The sequence below is a fragment of the Urocampus carinirostris genome, chromosome 19 (genome assembly GCF_059441175.1).
Source record: "Urocampus carinirostris isolate Australia breed hairy pipefish chromosome 19, RoL_Ucar_1.0, whole genome shotgun sequence".
NCBI lineage: Eukaryota > Metazoa > Chordata > Actinopteri > Syngnathiformes > Syngnathidae > Urocampus > Urocampus carinirostris.
Window position 1 is genome coordinate 10594844 of NC_142367.1, and position 15768 is coordinate 10610611.

Here is a 15768-nt window from a genome sequence, read left to right on the forward strand (position 1 = left end):
TCGTTAGTACAAACACTTTAAATGTACATTATGTAATAATTGACCACTTCATGAGACTGTAATGCGAATGAATACCAGTGCTAAATAAGTGCAGCGTAGGACCAAGATGCCAGAAAAACATTGCGGCGACTACTGGTATGGATTCCGCTATGTAAAAAAAATACAAATTTCTTGACCTATGAATATTTATAAGAATAACATTGGCAGGATAGTTTATATACTTTTGCCTATTATTCAAATCAATGTGGTTTTTTTTTCTGAATTAAAGTTTTTTTTGTACGAGGCACTAAATATTACACAAAGCACTTTTTAATCATCATGAAAAGGAGTTTAAATAAAATGTGTATTATTTTTTTAAAAAACATTATTCAAACGGATTAAGGTGTTAGAATTGTGTTTGTTATATTATAAAAACACATATTTTTGAGAGATTGTTCTGTATAAAAAGTAACCCAATTTTAGGTCGATTTACTTGAGCAAAATCAGGTTACTTTCTAACCCTGTTTTGCTTCTCACATGTCTGACACATCTAAGGATTCCTGCCTGTCCAAACCAAAATGGTGTGAACTTCACACACTTGAAGTGACAGGCAGCAATAAGACGGCCAGCCGGAGACACAATGGAGGCCACGTGTCAGGGCACCCTTATCATTACACAACAACAACAACAACAAAAAACATCACTCGTATATGATGGCCAAGTAGGATGGCGGGGCCTGCGGCAAGAAAGCCGAGTGACTGCTCATTCCTCCTCCATCTTTCAAGCTCCTTCCTCCATCTGTCTCCTTCTCGCGTCTCTCCATCTGTCTCTTTCTCGTGCCCTCTTTTGTCCAAACTTTTGACGCCGCTCGTGCCAAAATGTGTTAAAACTCAAGAGGAGGCGTGAAAGGCTGCGGGTGGAAGCAGGGACGAAGACAAAAAAAAAAGGAGCTCGAGGAGAAAGGTGGCCGGGGTCATCAACCTTTTTGAAGCCAAGAGCTACTTTTTTGTTACTCATTAGCGCCAAGGGCTATTAGTTTAATATGCAGTTTTAAACACAAGTTAGCAGGTTATTCATATATTACAATGCTATTACCAGGCCGTATTTATTAGAAATGAGGTCGTAGAAAATCACCAATGGTCGCACATTCTCAGAACCAGTCCACAGGCATCTTAGGCATTATAGGGAGCTAGGTGGTGTCCGCGGGTGATCCCTGATTTTATTTCCTCCTTTCTTGCTTTTTGAGAGTCTACGTTTGGCATCTATTTGACGTGCTGGTCGCTGGGGGGTTGAGGTTGTCAAACTCACCAATGTTGGGGTGCTTGAGCAGCCGGCAGATGCGAGCCTCACGCTCCAGCTTCTGGTGGTCTGACGAGACACAAAATGTAGTGTTACTTCACAGAATCAATAACGGTGGAATAAAAAAGGAATTTTAAAAACTACTAGTGAGTGACATCTCCCCAAATGCACAAAGGCAAATATTTGCAAGTAATTAAGAACGCAATCTTGCACATTATTACTTGGAAAAGGTTCAGCGAAGCTCTCATTTAAGGTCATTTAACGTTAAGTGAAAAATAATGAGGGCGGGGAAGGTCCCAGTGTGGATTAGTGCCGTGTTGGCACTTTTGGATGGAAAGGCGCCCGCCCACTAATGGATTTTAAAAAATTTCCCGGATTTCTGCACGGTTTTGTAATGTATGTGAAATGAGAGTGAATACAGGAAATGGCAGTTTGCTATTTTTTTGTAGCAAATAAGTATAATTTGAAACATTGTTATATGAATGCTTTTCTGAACATTGACAAATGTATCACCTAGAGTGAGTTGGTCAAAAATGTAGGTGTCACATTTGACCTAAATCTTTTCAGTTACAGGTTAAGAATAATACTATAACAGTTTTTTTCTATCTTTGCAACAAAGCTACGCTGTCTCAGCGTGATGCTGAGATTATTATTCATACGTTTGGTACTGTCTACTTCAATTACTGTAATGTACTACTCTCCGGTCTCCCGAAGTCTAGAATCAAACGTTTGCAGCTGATACAAAATGCTGCAGTAAGGCTTAACTAGGACCGATTTTAGCTGACCTACACTGGCTCCCTGTATGTTAAAAATGTGATTTTAAAGTTCTGTTGGTTTTATACAAGATTATGCATGGACTTGCCTCTTCATATCTTTCGGATATTATAACCCCCTATTGTCCTGCTCAAGAGCCTTTGCTCAAAAAACGCTGGTCTACTAATGATTCCAAGAGCAAAGAAGAAATCTGCTGTGGAATGCACTGCCCTCTGAAATCGGGGGATTGCTTAATGGTAGTCTATACAGCCCTTTGAAACTTCTTTTGATTAAGGGCTATACAAAAAAAAAATGAACAGACGGCGGAAATTTTCTTGAGTCTTGACCAACCTGTAAAGAGGTTGTTTTGGTGCGATTAGTTAAAAAAAAAAAAAAAATGTGCCGCTCAAAAAAATAGAACAAGGGTGGACAAAGTACAGCCTGTGGGCCATAGACACTACAAATAAACAATTTGTGGTTGTTTTGGTGTCACTCGTTCCTAGGTCCTTTGGTGACTCCATAAAATATATTTTTCATAAAGCATTAATGTGTACTCCGCTAATATTTGAATTACATAAATGTCATGGTTACATTTTTCTTTATAATTATTAATATTGCATCACCTTTTCATTTAATTTAATACATTTCTAGAATGTTTTTTTTTTAAATCTCCAGTCATAAGGTTTTTTTTTTAAAATATATATTTAGTGTTTAAGAACATAGTATATGACTAAGCCTTTATTCAGAGCATTTGAAAACCAATTTAAAAGGAACAGTGTGTATTATTTAACACCTTGTGTCAGGAATGTCCAAAGTCCAGCCCTGGGGCCAGTTACGGTTGGTGATCAAATTTTTACTGGTAATTTTTTAATGTGTGGCTGACCAGTAATGTTCAGCGCAGTATAAAACAAAAATTGTGCAAAATAAATAAATAAATAAAAAATAAATAAATAAAAAAACTTTTACCAGATGATAGCAGTAGCCCTATGGCCAACTTGCCCTTGGCTTTCTGGGAGAATTTTAGCCCAACCCATTTCTGCCATGGCAACTTTCAATTAAAAAGGAAAGTCGAATGAGGGCAGCTGCTTCCAGGAGTGGAAATTGGAGTATATTTTCACCAAAATCCAAAACAACTGTGTCTGTCTGATTTGCCATGTAGCTGTGGCTGTTTTTAAAGAATATAACATCAAGAGGCAAAACATGCTGACTATGATAGGATCCTGGAAAGGAGCGCTGTGAAAAGGTGGAACAACTGGAAGCTGTTGACGGCACAATGGTGCTTTTTCACGAGACACTGAAAGTCAAATAAAAATTCTATAAAGGTGAGTTATGAGGTTGCAGCACGGCAAACATTTCATGGAAGGTGAATTAATAAAGACTATTCAAAGAATTCCAGGCTGTGAATAATCAGCCCTCAACCATTTTTAGCTTACACCCCTGTCCAAGTGGTAAACAAAACTTCACAAAAAAAAAATATTGATCTGAATAATATGCAAAGAATGCATGAAAAATAAGAACGTGCATTCTTAAAATACTTGTTGAGAAATTAGCATTTATTTGAGATAACAGCCTCGCCTAAAAGGGAGCTGACATAATTACTGGGCCAACTCATAGCTACAGGTCCTCAAAATCTTGCATAAAGTTTGGCAAAAAAAAAGTTGGAAAAAAATGGTGTAGTTTATATTCTTCCTTGTGGCCTTTAGCTTATTTCCGTTGCACAACACAATGCAGTGACATTGTCTCATTAATGAAATGGACGATTAACAAGCAAATGTAGAATTAAATAAAGCATGTCCATATAAATATCTGCATGTATGTATAAATGCAGATTAGGAAAATCGGATCCTCAAGCATTGCCGAGGTATCGGATCGAAACTCAGTATCGGCATTTACAAAAAAAATCGAATCAATCATTTTTCTTTCTCCTGGTCCTGCCCCTCCACCAGAGCATTAGACACCCCCGCTGCACAACACCGTGTAGCTACAGGGTCAAAGGTGACTTGGTAGTAACCAGATCTGGTATGAGTCAGTGCAGTGCACGTTGCGGCTAAATGCGCCCCCCAAGGCCGCCACCGCCGCACGCAAATATTTTCTCTTCCTTTTCCTACAATGTTATGCACTCTGATACCACTGAAACAATGCAAACAACAACTGCACGATTACAATGTTGTTATGACAATAAAAACAAGCGCTGTAATGTGGCTTCTTTGTTTGACTTAGCCCAACCTGTTGCTACAGCTTGGAGCTTTTTTCTTTCCCCGTTTTTTTTTTTTTTTTTTTGCCTTCTCCCGCAAGGTGTAGATTTTCAGAGATGGAGGGAGAGACCTGAAGCACCGCCTAATTACGCTGCTGACGCAGGACGTCGAGACAGACAGCGAAGAAGGAGGATTACTAGCAGCGTCCATTCGCTTGTGTGCGTGCCCCCCCGGATGGTGCAGTGTCACTGCAGCACTCACCAATTCATTCAATCTTTACCATTTGTTGATGTGTGTGTATGTTTGTGTGTCGGTAGAAGATGGGGAAAAAGAGAAGGATGGTGGGTAATTACGCTGGCACTTCCTGCAGCTCTCTAATTGGCCATCTGTGTTGCCCGGGGGGCGGGCCCCGCGGCCATCTTACATCACGGACGATCAGAAGCGCCCGATGATCTACTTTTAGGGCGAAAATGGTGTTACAAACCATCAGTGGGGAGAGGAAAGATAAATCAGGAGAATATGTAGGGTGGTCTTCATCTGAGGTAAAATTCTAAACGGGAGGATAACGAGGCCAAATACAGATACACAATAAGACCAAAAACAACAGTAGAATTTGGTCTAGAAATATTCTATTTTGGCAATACAATTTCAAGTCGTCAATGCTGATATCTGATACCAATTTCAAAAGTAGAAATAAAAGCTTCCCTCACACATTTTTAAAAGCATAATATGCATGATATCAGAAGTTTTGTTACATTTACTTTTTTTTCTTGTAAGATTACATCTGGTAAATAATACTTTTATTAGTGCAATACTACATTTTTGGTTTCAAACCCAGCTACCGTCCTCCACGTGCATCCCACATACCAAAAAACAAAAAAACCCTTCATCCTTGTCAGCTTGATTGGCTGGTCCAAATTGTCCCTACGATTTAGTGTGTGAATGGTTTTCCGTCTGTGTTCCCTGCAACTGGCTGGCAACCAATTCAAGGTGTCCCTGCCCACTGCCCGAAGATAGCTAGGATGGGTGCAGGAAATGGATTGAAGGAAAACATGACTTCAGAGTTGGGTTCATTGTTTGAGGCATTCTAAAAAAAGCTGAAAGTAACAAGAGAAAATATTCGAGTATATATGGAAACCAATACTACCCATTTCAAGTAGGGGAGCAAACCCCTTCCCAAAAAACGACCTGGAGAGGGATGGACTGTGATGTGTTAAGAATGCCTTACCAAGTTTAAAAAGCCCTTATTGTTTTTCTCCCACTACACTTATCGGCTTTTATCTTGCTTTTTAGCAAAGCTGTTGAGTACAAACAAGAATGAGGGGGACGCACATGGAGTGGTAGAGTGACGTCGTGCTCGCCCCCATGTATTTTTTCGTTTGCTTCAAGTACAGCCCAAACACTGACCCAAACCCCGAGAAACATGAAAAAACAAGACTTTATTCTAGGATGTCTAAGAAATGCACGCACTTGCACGCGCACCATGAAAAGAATGACCAATGCTGCGATGATGATACAAGCCAAAGGTGGCAGCCCCTTTTCAGTTGTGGAATTTTAATATCACTTTTTTATACTGATACTAAAACTAAGAAAAATGTTGAACCCCCCCAGGAAGTGAAGAATACTTATAAAACACCGATTGATACTTACCAATGCAACTTTATTTAGTCATCGATGCGGGTGTCAGGTAATGATGCTGATACCAAATTAAAATTCCCCCTCAAAACATAATAATTAGCTAAAATGTGCATGAAATTAGTAACAATTTTTCTTTGTTTTTGGCAAGAAGTACACCTTATAATAAGGCTGTTTCCAGCCATTTTATTTCTGTGCGATCACAACTAAATTTTTTTTGTATTTTCTCTATAAATGTTAGTTTTTTTTGCTGTTAAATACAAATCTAGCCCCCATGTGACGTAATTTTCCCTAAAATGAGACCCCCGTCCCCTGCATCTTCCATAAAAACTTCTGCATGAAACGACAACTTTACAAATAAAATAATTATGCTGCTGCAATTACAAATGAAGCCTGGTAAAAGGATTCAGTCAGGAAGCTCTCACAGAAAAAGCAGCGATGAAAAGTCCCTAGCAGCACTTCCTTTCTTGTTTCAATCGCTTCCGTTTGCCTTGCTGAGCAAACCTCCCCCTTGCTGCCTCCCCCAGCCCCTCCCCTCTCCTCAGATTACTGCAGTGTTTACCAGAGCTTTGAGAGACTTACCCACCAAGCCACGGGTGAGGTCACACTAGCCCCGTCAGGCTAAAAAAAAAAAAAAAAAGAAAAAACTCCCCCCGCCCTATCAAATCCTAGCAAGTCGCGAGTACATGTTGTGTTTGCCGTAGCACGTGTAGCTGCATGTCACTGCGGCCTAGCGCTGCAACGCTATGTGACAACGGCGAATGTGAAAGTCTTTCTGCACTGTGGCGTGTGCCCCCCTCGGGTCCCGCTTCACCTTGATGTTGTCCCGCTGCCACCAGCCAATGATCTGCCCTTTATGAAGCGCTCTCGCTAGGCTAGACAAAACATTAGGCACACTGCTGGCATTGAATGACGGGTGAAACCTGGAGTTAATTAATCATGAGAAACCTACAAGGTGGAACACAATCCTGCAGTATGTACAGTAGAAATGATATTCATATGTTCTCTGGTATACCCGTTGACATCATAAATCCTTTATAAATGGAAAGACTGAGCTAATGCTATGCAGTTAACTTGGAGCAGGTACGCTTGCCCTCTATTTTGGAGAACCGTGCAAGGAATCAATTATTTTAGGACATTGTATAGTAGGTCAACCAAACTTAAACAGTTTTAAAAACTGAACTATTAAATGTCACTACCGATTCAGGTTGACTCTTAAAGCAAACAGAGGAGTCATAAAAAACCCAGCCTACAGCATGTTTACTTAAGTTAATACTAGTTAACAATGCAAAATAGCAGCTGACAAATGGCATAATATTTGTCTGCATTACAAACACAGGAAGACGAAATGTGACAACACTCAAAAGAGTATATTCTTCATCCTCTGCAAAAACACGAGTGCAAATGCAGATTGAGTTACCCTATGTAGTTTGAAAATTCTTCATTTGCCTACCAGAAAGAAAATGTTCCATTTTTTAAAAATGTACAATTTTATAGTAAACTTTTCCTTAGTTTTCTGGGTTTATGAAAAATAATAGAAATTCCCTTATTTCAATGGGCAAATATATTTTCAAGAGAAAATTCAGATAATTGGATTATTGTACAGGGGTAAATTTATATCCTAATGCAGTGGTTGTCAAACACTGGGCTGCGGACAAATACTGGGCCGTGTATCGTTTGGTGCCAGCCCGTACAGAAAGAAAAACTATTAGCCTTATTTTTTCTTAGAACGTGTGGTTTGTACATGCTTTTTTCGCCCACCCATAACTCAAAGTTTGGGTGCTGGTTACACCAAGGTTTTACAATATTACATCATCGTAATTGAACAATGACTGATCAGTTGACGAATATCACTGACCTCATTTCCTCAGCATTGAGTGCAACCGTAATGGAACACGGTAAGTGCCAAATCCTGACCACTAGGTTGTTGGGATTGTGGATGACTAATAAAAAGGCTTTACATTGTATCTCATCATTCCACTATTTTTACTGACAGTGCCACACTGTACAACGTTGTAATGGGCCATTATGGGAAAGAGTTCAGCCAAAACAATTAAGTGTTTAATTCTAGACTTAAAAAACACTTATATTCCATAGCTTATAAATTATGTTGACTTCATACTCTTGTCTTCTTGAGCCTGGTTGTTGCAAGGTGCATGCATTTTGAACCATCGTACAGGCACCTGGTCCCGATTTATGCAGTCATGTAGAACCTGCCGCATCAGTCAAAATTTTGGAACAGGAAGCTATCAACCGGACATTCTGTTATTACCTAGATTTTATGTTGATGATGTCTGTGTATTGTGTGTTTATGCCTTTGCAACATCCATTGCAGCCTGGTCATCCTGGAAGGGGGATTAGCTCATGTGCGGCCCCTTCTAAAGGTCTCTTCATTTTCCTCAAGATGAGGTTTGAGTTTTTCCTTGCCTTCATGTAGGTTTTAAATCAGGGGACTGTGTAATGGTAGTCTGTACAGCCCTTTGAGACATCTTATGAGTAAGGGCTACAAAAATAAACATTACTTGACATGACAACCACTGTTCTAAGGCCATATTAAAACAAAATATTACATGAAATTTGTAGATTATTCAATAGAACAAATAAACTAAAAATGATTCCATCTAAATTTTCTTTTACCACAGTTTACTGACAAGAAGTTGACGTCTGAGGTTTTAGAAGCATTCTAATCCCCAAATTGTTGCACATTCATTTAATAATCAATAACTGGTTTCAAGATGGTTGCCACCAGATGCGGGCCAAGGTAAGCTAACTTTTGCGTCACACGCTCGCAGATACATGCTAAATTAGCATTCCTTCACCTATGTACGGAAATGTTGTCACACGACAGCAGGGCAAACGGGGGGAGGCGCCTAAGGAATCTGTTGGATCTTAGTGCTTGACAAAATACATTTAGCATAAGTGGATTAGCCTCAATTCCCCCCCCCCTTTTTGACAGCAAGACAAGAGAGACCACAAGGAGGACGGGTCAAAGACGGACTTGACGAGAACAAAACGAGACGTACTGATGTGCAATAATGCTAGTGTGACGCCCTAATTGGTTGGTAGAGGGGGCAATTAGGTTTTGTGAAGACGGGGGAGGTTCCGCAGAAGTCGGCGTCACTCTTACAACATGGCAACGGCGGGCGGGTGTGCAAGTGCGAGTGCGCACGTGGGCGTGGAGCTGCGCGGCGATGCGGCGGCATATAAAATTCAGACCCGAGAGCTGCAGTGCTACGCCGAGACGCCACGGCAACAATTACATTGATTCACATCCTGCCCCCCTCCCCTGCCGCCAACGCTGCGGTTTTTTGATTTCAGCTGTTGAGTCCCCCTCAAAACTGCTCCTTTACTGAAATTTGAATCGATTGGAGAATGTCCGGAGACACGCCAGTTAATATAGCTGTCAGAATATTTTTCTAAATTCAGTGGTATCTCTACTTACGAAATGAATTGGTTCCAGCAGTGGCGTTGTACAAAGAAACTGTTGTAAATTGAAACACGTTTTCCCATTAAAATTAATTGAAATAAGATTAATCTGTTCCAAGGTTGTCAAATGCAACCAAACCCCCATTAAATCAACTGCAACTTCCATGTAGGTACACTAAAGTTCAGTCCATTTTCATAAAAATACTACATAGTATAAAAAAATAAGAAATAAGGCTAAAAAATGCACAAAAATGATCCCACTTTACTGTTTGTTTTGATCCCTTAACCACTAGTGTCGTAAGGGCACCATTTTCCTGTGGTGTGTCTTTGGCAAGTACAGCCTGGGGGCGCCCATCTCTCTCTAGGCCAACATATGTTTTAGGCTTTATTAGCCAAGAAGAGTTAAAAAGACAAAAAAAACATCAAAAACGAATGAAAATGATAAAACGTAAAAAGTTTGTTCAATGTCTTAGCAGACTTTTCCTCTCACTGTACTAGCTCAGTCGCTGGACGCATAAAATAGAGATCCAGTTATAGTTGTTACTTTCCAGATCTCAGTATGGATTTGAAATGTTTCAGACAGTTTTCATTGAACATCTACATTGACTGTCTGCTTTTGTCTTTATCTTTTTGTGATAAAAGCCAACAGTTTTTCCCATTAATACAGATATTGTCTAAATAAAACCTCAGTGACCATACAAAGAGAGCAACACTCACCAGCTACTTTATTAAGTACACCTGTACGAGGCAAAAGCTTCCTTAATTTCGTAGTCGATTACGTGATTGTGTCCCCAGCAAGTTCTTTTTCTCGTATCCAAATGATAAGAAACTTTCCATCTCTTTATTTATTGCTATCCCACTTTTATACTTTGCTTCTTTTTGATTGCAAGTAGAGCCTTGGCTCTTTGTCTTTCCACTTTTCACAGGAATCATGGCTGGAAACATAATGCGCAATGGCAAAAAAAAAATAAAATATCTGAGCCTTGGTAGCTCAACTGACTAAACCATTTGGCAATTTAATGCAGCGGGGTTGCCAGGGTCTCGCCTAGCTGATACACCACAAAGGATGCTGTTGGTGTGTACCAGCACAAAACTTTAGTGGTGGTGTCACCAAATTTGGATAATGGAAAACTGATCGTATGACAAAGAAGATTTCAGTTGGACGCGAACTTCGGATACAGAAACATTCTTAAGATGTAAAACGAGGTGACACTGTAATGAAGTCAAGATCGTTATAGGACTCATGATTAATACAGATATTGTCTAAATAAAACCTCAGTGACCATACAAAGAGAGCAACACTCACCAGCTACTTTATTAAGTACACCTGTACGAACTTTTAACGGTATTCACAGTCATCCCTTGCTATATGGCGGTTCAACTTTCATGGATTTTTATCATGCATTGTGTTCTGCATTCTAATTGGCTAAACACTCCTTTAGAGCAGTAGTTCTTAACTGGTCTGACTTGATCACATGTCTGACCTGAGACCCAAACCAAGAAAAAAAAAAAATCAACTTCTCCGATTTATCAAATAAAAGGATACAAGTTTAAAGCAGAGATAGTATATTATTATTTTTTTCTAAACAACAAAATGACCAGCAAAACCAGAACAACATAATGATATGCATATACTCGCATATAAGCCTACACCACAAACCATCAAACCCTTAAAGCTGCTTTAAAATAGCTACATACTATTGTCAAAACACTAGCGTGTATACAGAGACATCTATATAATGTATTTATGTGGTTAATAAATATACTGGTAAAAAGCTCAAAATACTTTAATTATAAACCATTTACTTTACCTTGCGGCAGCGCTTTAACAGCCGAGTCATACACTATTTTTGTTTCTTGCAATACTTTCCTTCTTTGACAAGATCTTTCTTGCTATGGTTTTCCTATTATCACAAAATTTATTTTGGCTCATTATTATTAATACATTTTTTAAAAATCACAATAAAATGAGATGTGGTCCTTCTCAAACGAGCCGATTGACTGAACAGGTAGAGATCGAGGAGGGAATTATGGAAACCTACTGTTAAGGAGTGTAATTGGCACTCCATTTTTTTTTTCTTCAATAGAATTTATTTTGCCAAGGCAAACGCCTGCGACCCACTGAATAGGGGCCCGCAACCCACAACTTGAGAAACACTGCCTAGGAAAGTAGTTATTGATAATAAACAAAAAAAATACATGTTTACATGTACAGCACTTTTATTTGTTAAGCAAATGCTTGGGATTGCTGAAGGTGTTTGTTATTTGCAGAAATTTCAATGTGCACTTTATAATCCGGTGAACCTTTTATACAGGAAATAAAATAGGAAATGCATTGTTACAACTAAATTCTTGTGAAACCAAGTTTTATTTTCTTATGCAAATCTCCCGCCTACAGTAGTTTTAATTTAATGTGTCTTATAATCTGGTGCGCCTTACTTACGAAAAATATCTAACAAAGGAATAATTTGAAGGTAATTTAAAAAATGGGTTCTACTTTCTTTTTGGAACATAACCCCGCTGTAAATAATGGTTCACTGTATTTTGAACTGAGCTCTCATCTTTTTGTATTGACAGTTGGGGCAATCTACAAAGAATAGGATAACATAATCTTAACTAAACATTTAAGAGTGCCCATCCAATTTTTTTCACAATCAAAACAAAACAAAAATGCAGCGCTCTGGAAATTTTTCGCAAGACGATCCAACTCCAGGGACCATGAAATTTCAGCAAGCCGACTCATGTAATGTTTATCGCTCAAAAACGATAACTATATCTCCCGATACATGGGATGCAGTACTCAATCTGTTAAATATTAAAATGTATCCTCTTAGGCAATTGCTCTCATTTTACAAGAGCAGTCTTTTCCAGATATTCAGACTTACTTTGGTATGAAACATTTTAGGACTGTTAAGTGTTTGAACTTCTATTTCATCTAGAGTGTTTGCATTTACGTGTTGGCATACCTCTTGCAGACAACTTCTTGGTGTTGATTATTTTGGCAGCGTATTCCTGCCCCGAAGACTTCTTGACACACCGGCGCACCACCGAAAAAGCTCCCCTATGAGGATGACAACATGAGATTTTATTGGATAAAAGGAATTATTAAAAATCATTTCAAGCGCTTTTGGAAATGTAGTTCCACGTTCCAAGCTAGCTTCATTAGCTTGACCACTAAAGCAGTAGCTCAACATGACCAAGGTTTAACCAAGATCTAGAGCAGAGGTCACCAATGTGTGCCCACGAGCACCAGATAGCCCCCAAAGAACAGCCAAGTAGCCGAAACGCTGGTTCTCAAAAGCTCATCAGTGATGGGTCATTGTGATTTTCTAGGAAATGTGATTCTAATTGGCATTTGAAATCATCAAATTCAAATACCCGTCTTTCCAAAGTATTTTTAAAATGATCCTATAATTTACATTAATAAATCACTTGGTGCCGACATAAAAGGCAGATGTGCTAGTGATTGACTTAGCCTATTTTAACCCTACTTCTAATAAATACAACCTGGTTATAATAGATTAATAACATATTGATAGCATAGCTTTTGTTAAATGAATATCTAACTGGTATCCCTTCACACTAGTCAGTGACACAAAAAGTTTACGCTCAGCTTCAAAAAGGTTGGTGACCACTGGACTGGAAACATGGGGGACCAAACCAAAACTAGGTCTAGAGGAAGACGGTGCTAGAAATAAAAGGAGTGTGATTGGGATACATTGAGACTTTTGGGCCAGACTACACAATTGTTCTACTGAGTAAAAGTACAAAGTATTATGAAGAACGAGAGCAAAATTAATGTAGAATTTCCCGAAGGGGGTAAAAGTTGGACAAGTAAGACTTTTGAGGAGTCTGTAAACCAATCACCCGACTGCACTGCAATGACATGCTAGTGCTATGAAGACCTTCTGCTAGCTAAAAGGAATTTTTAGAGATGTCTTTGTGTCCATCAATTTAATAGATAAGTGTTTTTCTACCACTGAAATCAATTGTTGTACAGTGCCGTGGGAAATTATCCAATTTGTGTGCCTGTGCGGTCTTGCGAAGCTACCTTTCATTTGGATTTACTTTTACCAGAAGATGCAACGGCACCAACTGGTGGTGTCCAGTGGAATTTTTCAAAGACAGAAATTGCCTTGGCTCAAAAAAGGTTGAAAATGACTGGGAACTAGGACTTCTGGTAAAACCACTACATTTGTGACTTGTATTTTAATCATCATAGAGAACTGGCTCAATCCGAGGAGCCCCAATGCTAGCATGCAGCTAGCTGGACGCTCTCTACATCGCTTCTTGCACTGAAAGGAGAAGCCCTTGTACTTTTGTGTAATGACAATAAAGACATTCTTTCATTAACTATCTGGGCTACATTCAAGTTCCAGGAGCAACATGAAAAGACACCACCCACAAACAAGAACCTTTGGAAAGAAGACCAAATTTAGTTCTTCGGAAAATTATCAGGGTCACGGGGAGACCCTTCGGGATTGCACTAATGGAGGAACCTCAAGGGTTTTCATTGACCTGCTGTCAGGATTTTATTATGCCAGGGTGAACCCAACGTCTCTGTAAAAACACGGCCTGATATCCTCTCAGGTCATGGCAGCTCGGCGCTTCAGATTAATCTTCTGAAGACACGCAACCACGACACTGCAGATGAAATCATGTTGGCCGAAAACATGCCGAGCTTGATTTTAGAGCAATGCTCCGAAACAATGGTAGTTTAAGGCCCCCACCTTCATATGAAAGTGTTATGTTAGCACACACGTTTGACATGGATGCTACCTCTGTGCTAATTAGATAGGCAGGGCTCTACAGTGTATATTGAGATTTATTCACAGGAAAATGAAGCTACATTTACAGTGCGTGCAGTTGGATTAAAAAAAAAAAAAGTTATATTATTTCGCAAAACAAGAATTTAGTCAGCAGTGTTTTAAAACGCGGGACTTGAAGGTTTGGGGTACTTGGCTGGCTGCTCCTGTTGAAAGCATGAGATTGGGCGGGACAGAGAGAGGGAGGGTGAGGAAGAGTGGTTGGTGAGAGAGAAAGTTAAAGAGAACGAGAGTAAGAGAAGCAGAGGGGAAGAGATGAAGACAGGAATAAGAAAGGGGAGAGAAAGAGAAAAAAGAGCAAGACAGCAACAAAAATATATAAAATTATAATTTAAAAAAAGATGGACGGAGAGATGGAGAGATAAAAAGACATAACGATAGCAAGAGACAGAGATAGCAAAAGAGAAAGACATCTATAGAGAGGGAGAAAGAGTTAGACAAAAAGGAAGAGATAGAGATTGAGAAAGACAGAGATATGTAGTAACGGTAAAAGAGAGATGGACAGCGAAAAAGAGTGAGTGGGTGATAGAGCAAGGAAAGAGAGGTGGGGAGGGAGACGGAGCAACAGACATCGATAGATGTAGAGATAGTGAAAGAGAGACAGATACAAAGACGGAGGGTGGCAGAGAGATAGACAGAGAGAGCAGGACAGAGAGATGCAGAGAGACAGAGAGAGATGTAGAGAGAGTCAATGTTAATATACACATTTAAATTCAATGGTTGTAATGATAATTTAATACTGGCAACCAAAACTCAATGCAGGCTACTTTCACCTGCCCAGTCCCCAGGTAAGTTAATTTGAGAGGCCAATGCTCTAGATCAGTGGTGTCAAACTCATTTTAACTCGTGGGCCACACGATAGAACAAACATTCTCTCGGGGCCGGACCAGTAGATTAGAGAAAAAGGAAAAGAAATAAGAGAAAGAGAGGGAGACAAATAAAAGAGGGTGGGACAAAAAAAGAGAAAGGGTGAGAGACAGAGACAGAGACAGAGAGAGAGAGAGAGAAGAGCGCGAGAGAGAGAATGCGAGAAACAAAAGAGATAAAAAGAGAAATAGTGAGAGGGTGAAAGAGAGAAAAAGAAATCCAAAGATAAAATAGAAAGAGAGAAAGAGAGGAGAGAAAAGGAGAAGGGGACAAAGAGAGAAAAAAAGAAAAAAATAGAGAAAAGGAAAAAAGGAAGAGAGCAAAATAAGGTAAAAAGACAAAGACAGAGAGACAAAGACAAAAACAGAGAGGGACAGAGTCAGACAGACAGACAGACAGAGAGAAAGACAGAGAGAGAGAAAGAAAGAAATACAAGTGCAGCATTTGTGAGAGGCACCTGTCTCTGGCAACATCAAATGGACATATTTCAACCTGCAGCTCATTTTTCTCTTGTGCTTCCCTCAGTGTTGTCTCACGGGCAGGATTCAATCTCTGGCCCGCGGGCTGCCCGTTTGACACCCCTGTTCTAGATACAACCAGGGATCCAAAGCTCCCATTCTGCGCCATCGTTTTCGCAAGGGGGAGCCACTGGCACTGGCGACCTGTCAAGTCATGAGTGCGCCCGCTGCCACCACTTCTCTCCCTTTCAATTATTTAGCTGCAGAGGTGACGGGTGAATGTGGCTGAGGAGATGCATTAGGAATTTAAAAAAAGGAACAAAAAATGCA

At 39.6% G+C, this 15768-nt stretch overlaps 1 protein-coding gene across 6 annotated transcripts in view; it reads right to left on the minus strand.

Moving 5' to 3' along the window:
* LOC148347264 (calcium/calmodulin-dependent protein kinase type II subunit gamma-like) overlaps positions 1–15768 on the minus strand; it is a 54076-nt gene that overhangs the window by 37347 nt on the left and 961 nt on the right. For all 6 annotated transcript variants that reach the window (XM_088324031.1, XM_088324028.1, XM_088324032.1 and 3 more), the window contains exons 2-3: positions 12254–12348; positions 1288–1347 (exon numbers count right to left, since the gene is read on the minus strand). In XM_088324031.1, the coding sequence (XP_088180157.1) occupies positions 1288–1347; positions 12254–12348 (155 nt within the window). The remainder of the gene's footprint in view (positions 1–1287; positions 1348–12253; positions 12349–15768) is intronic.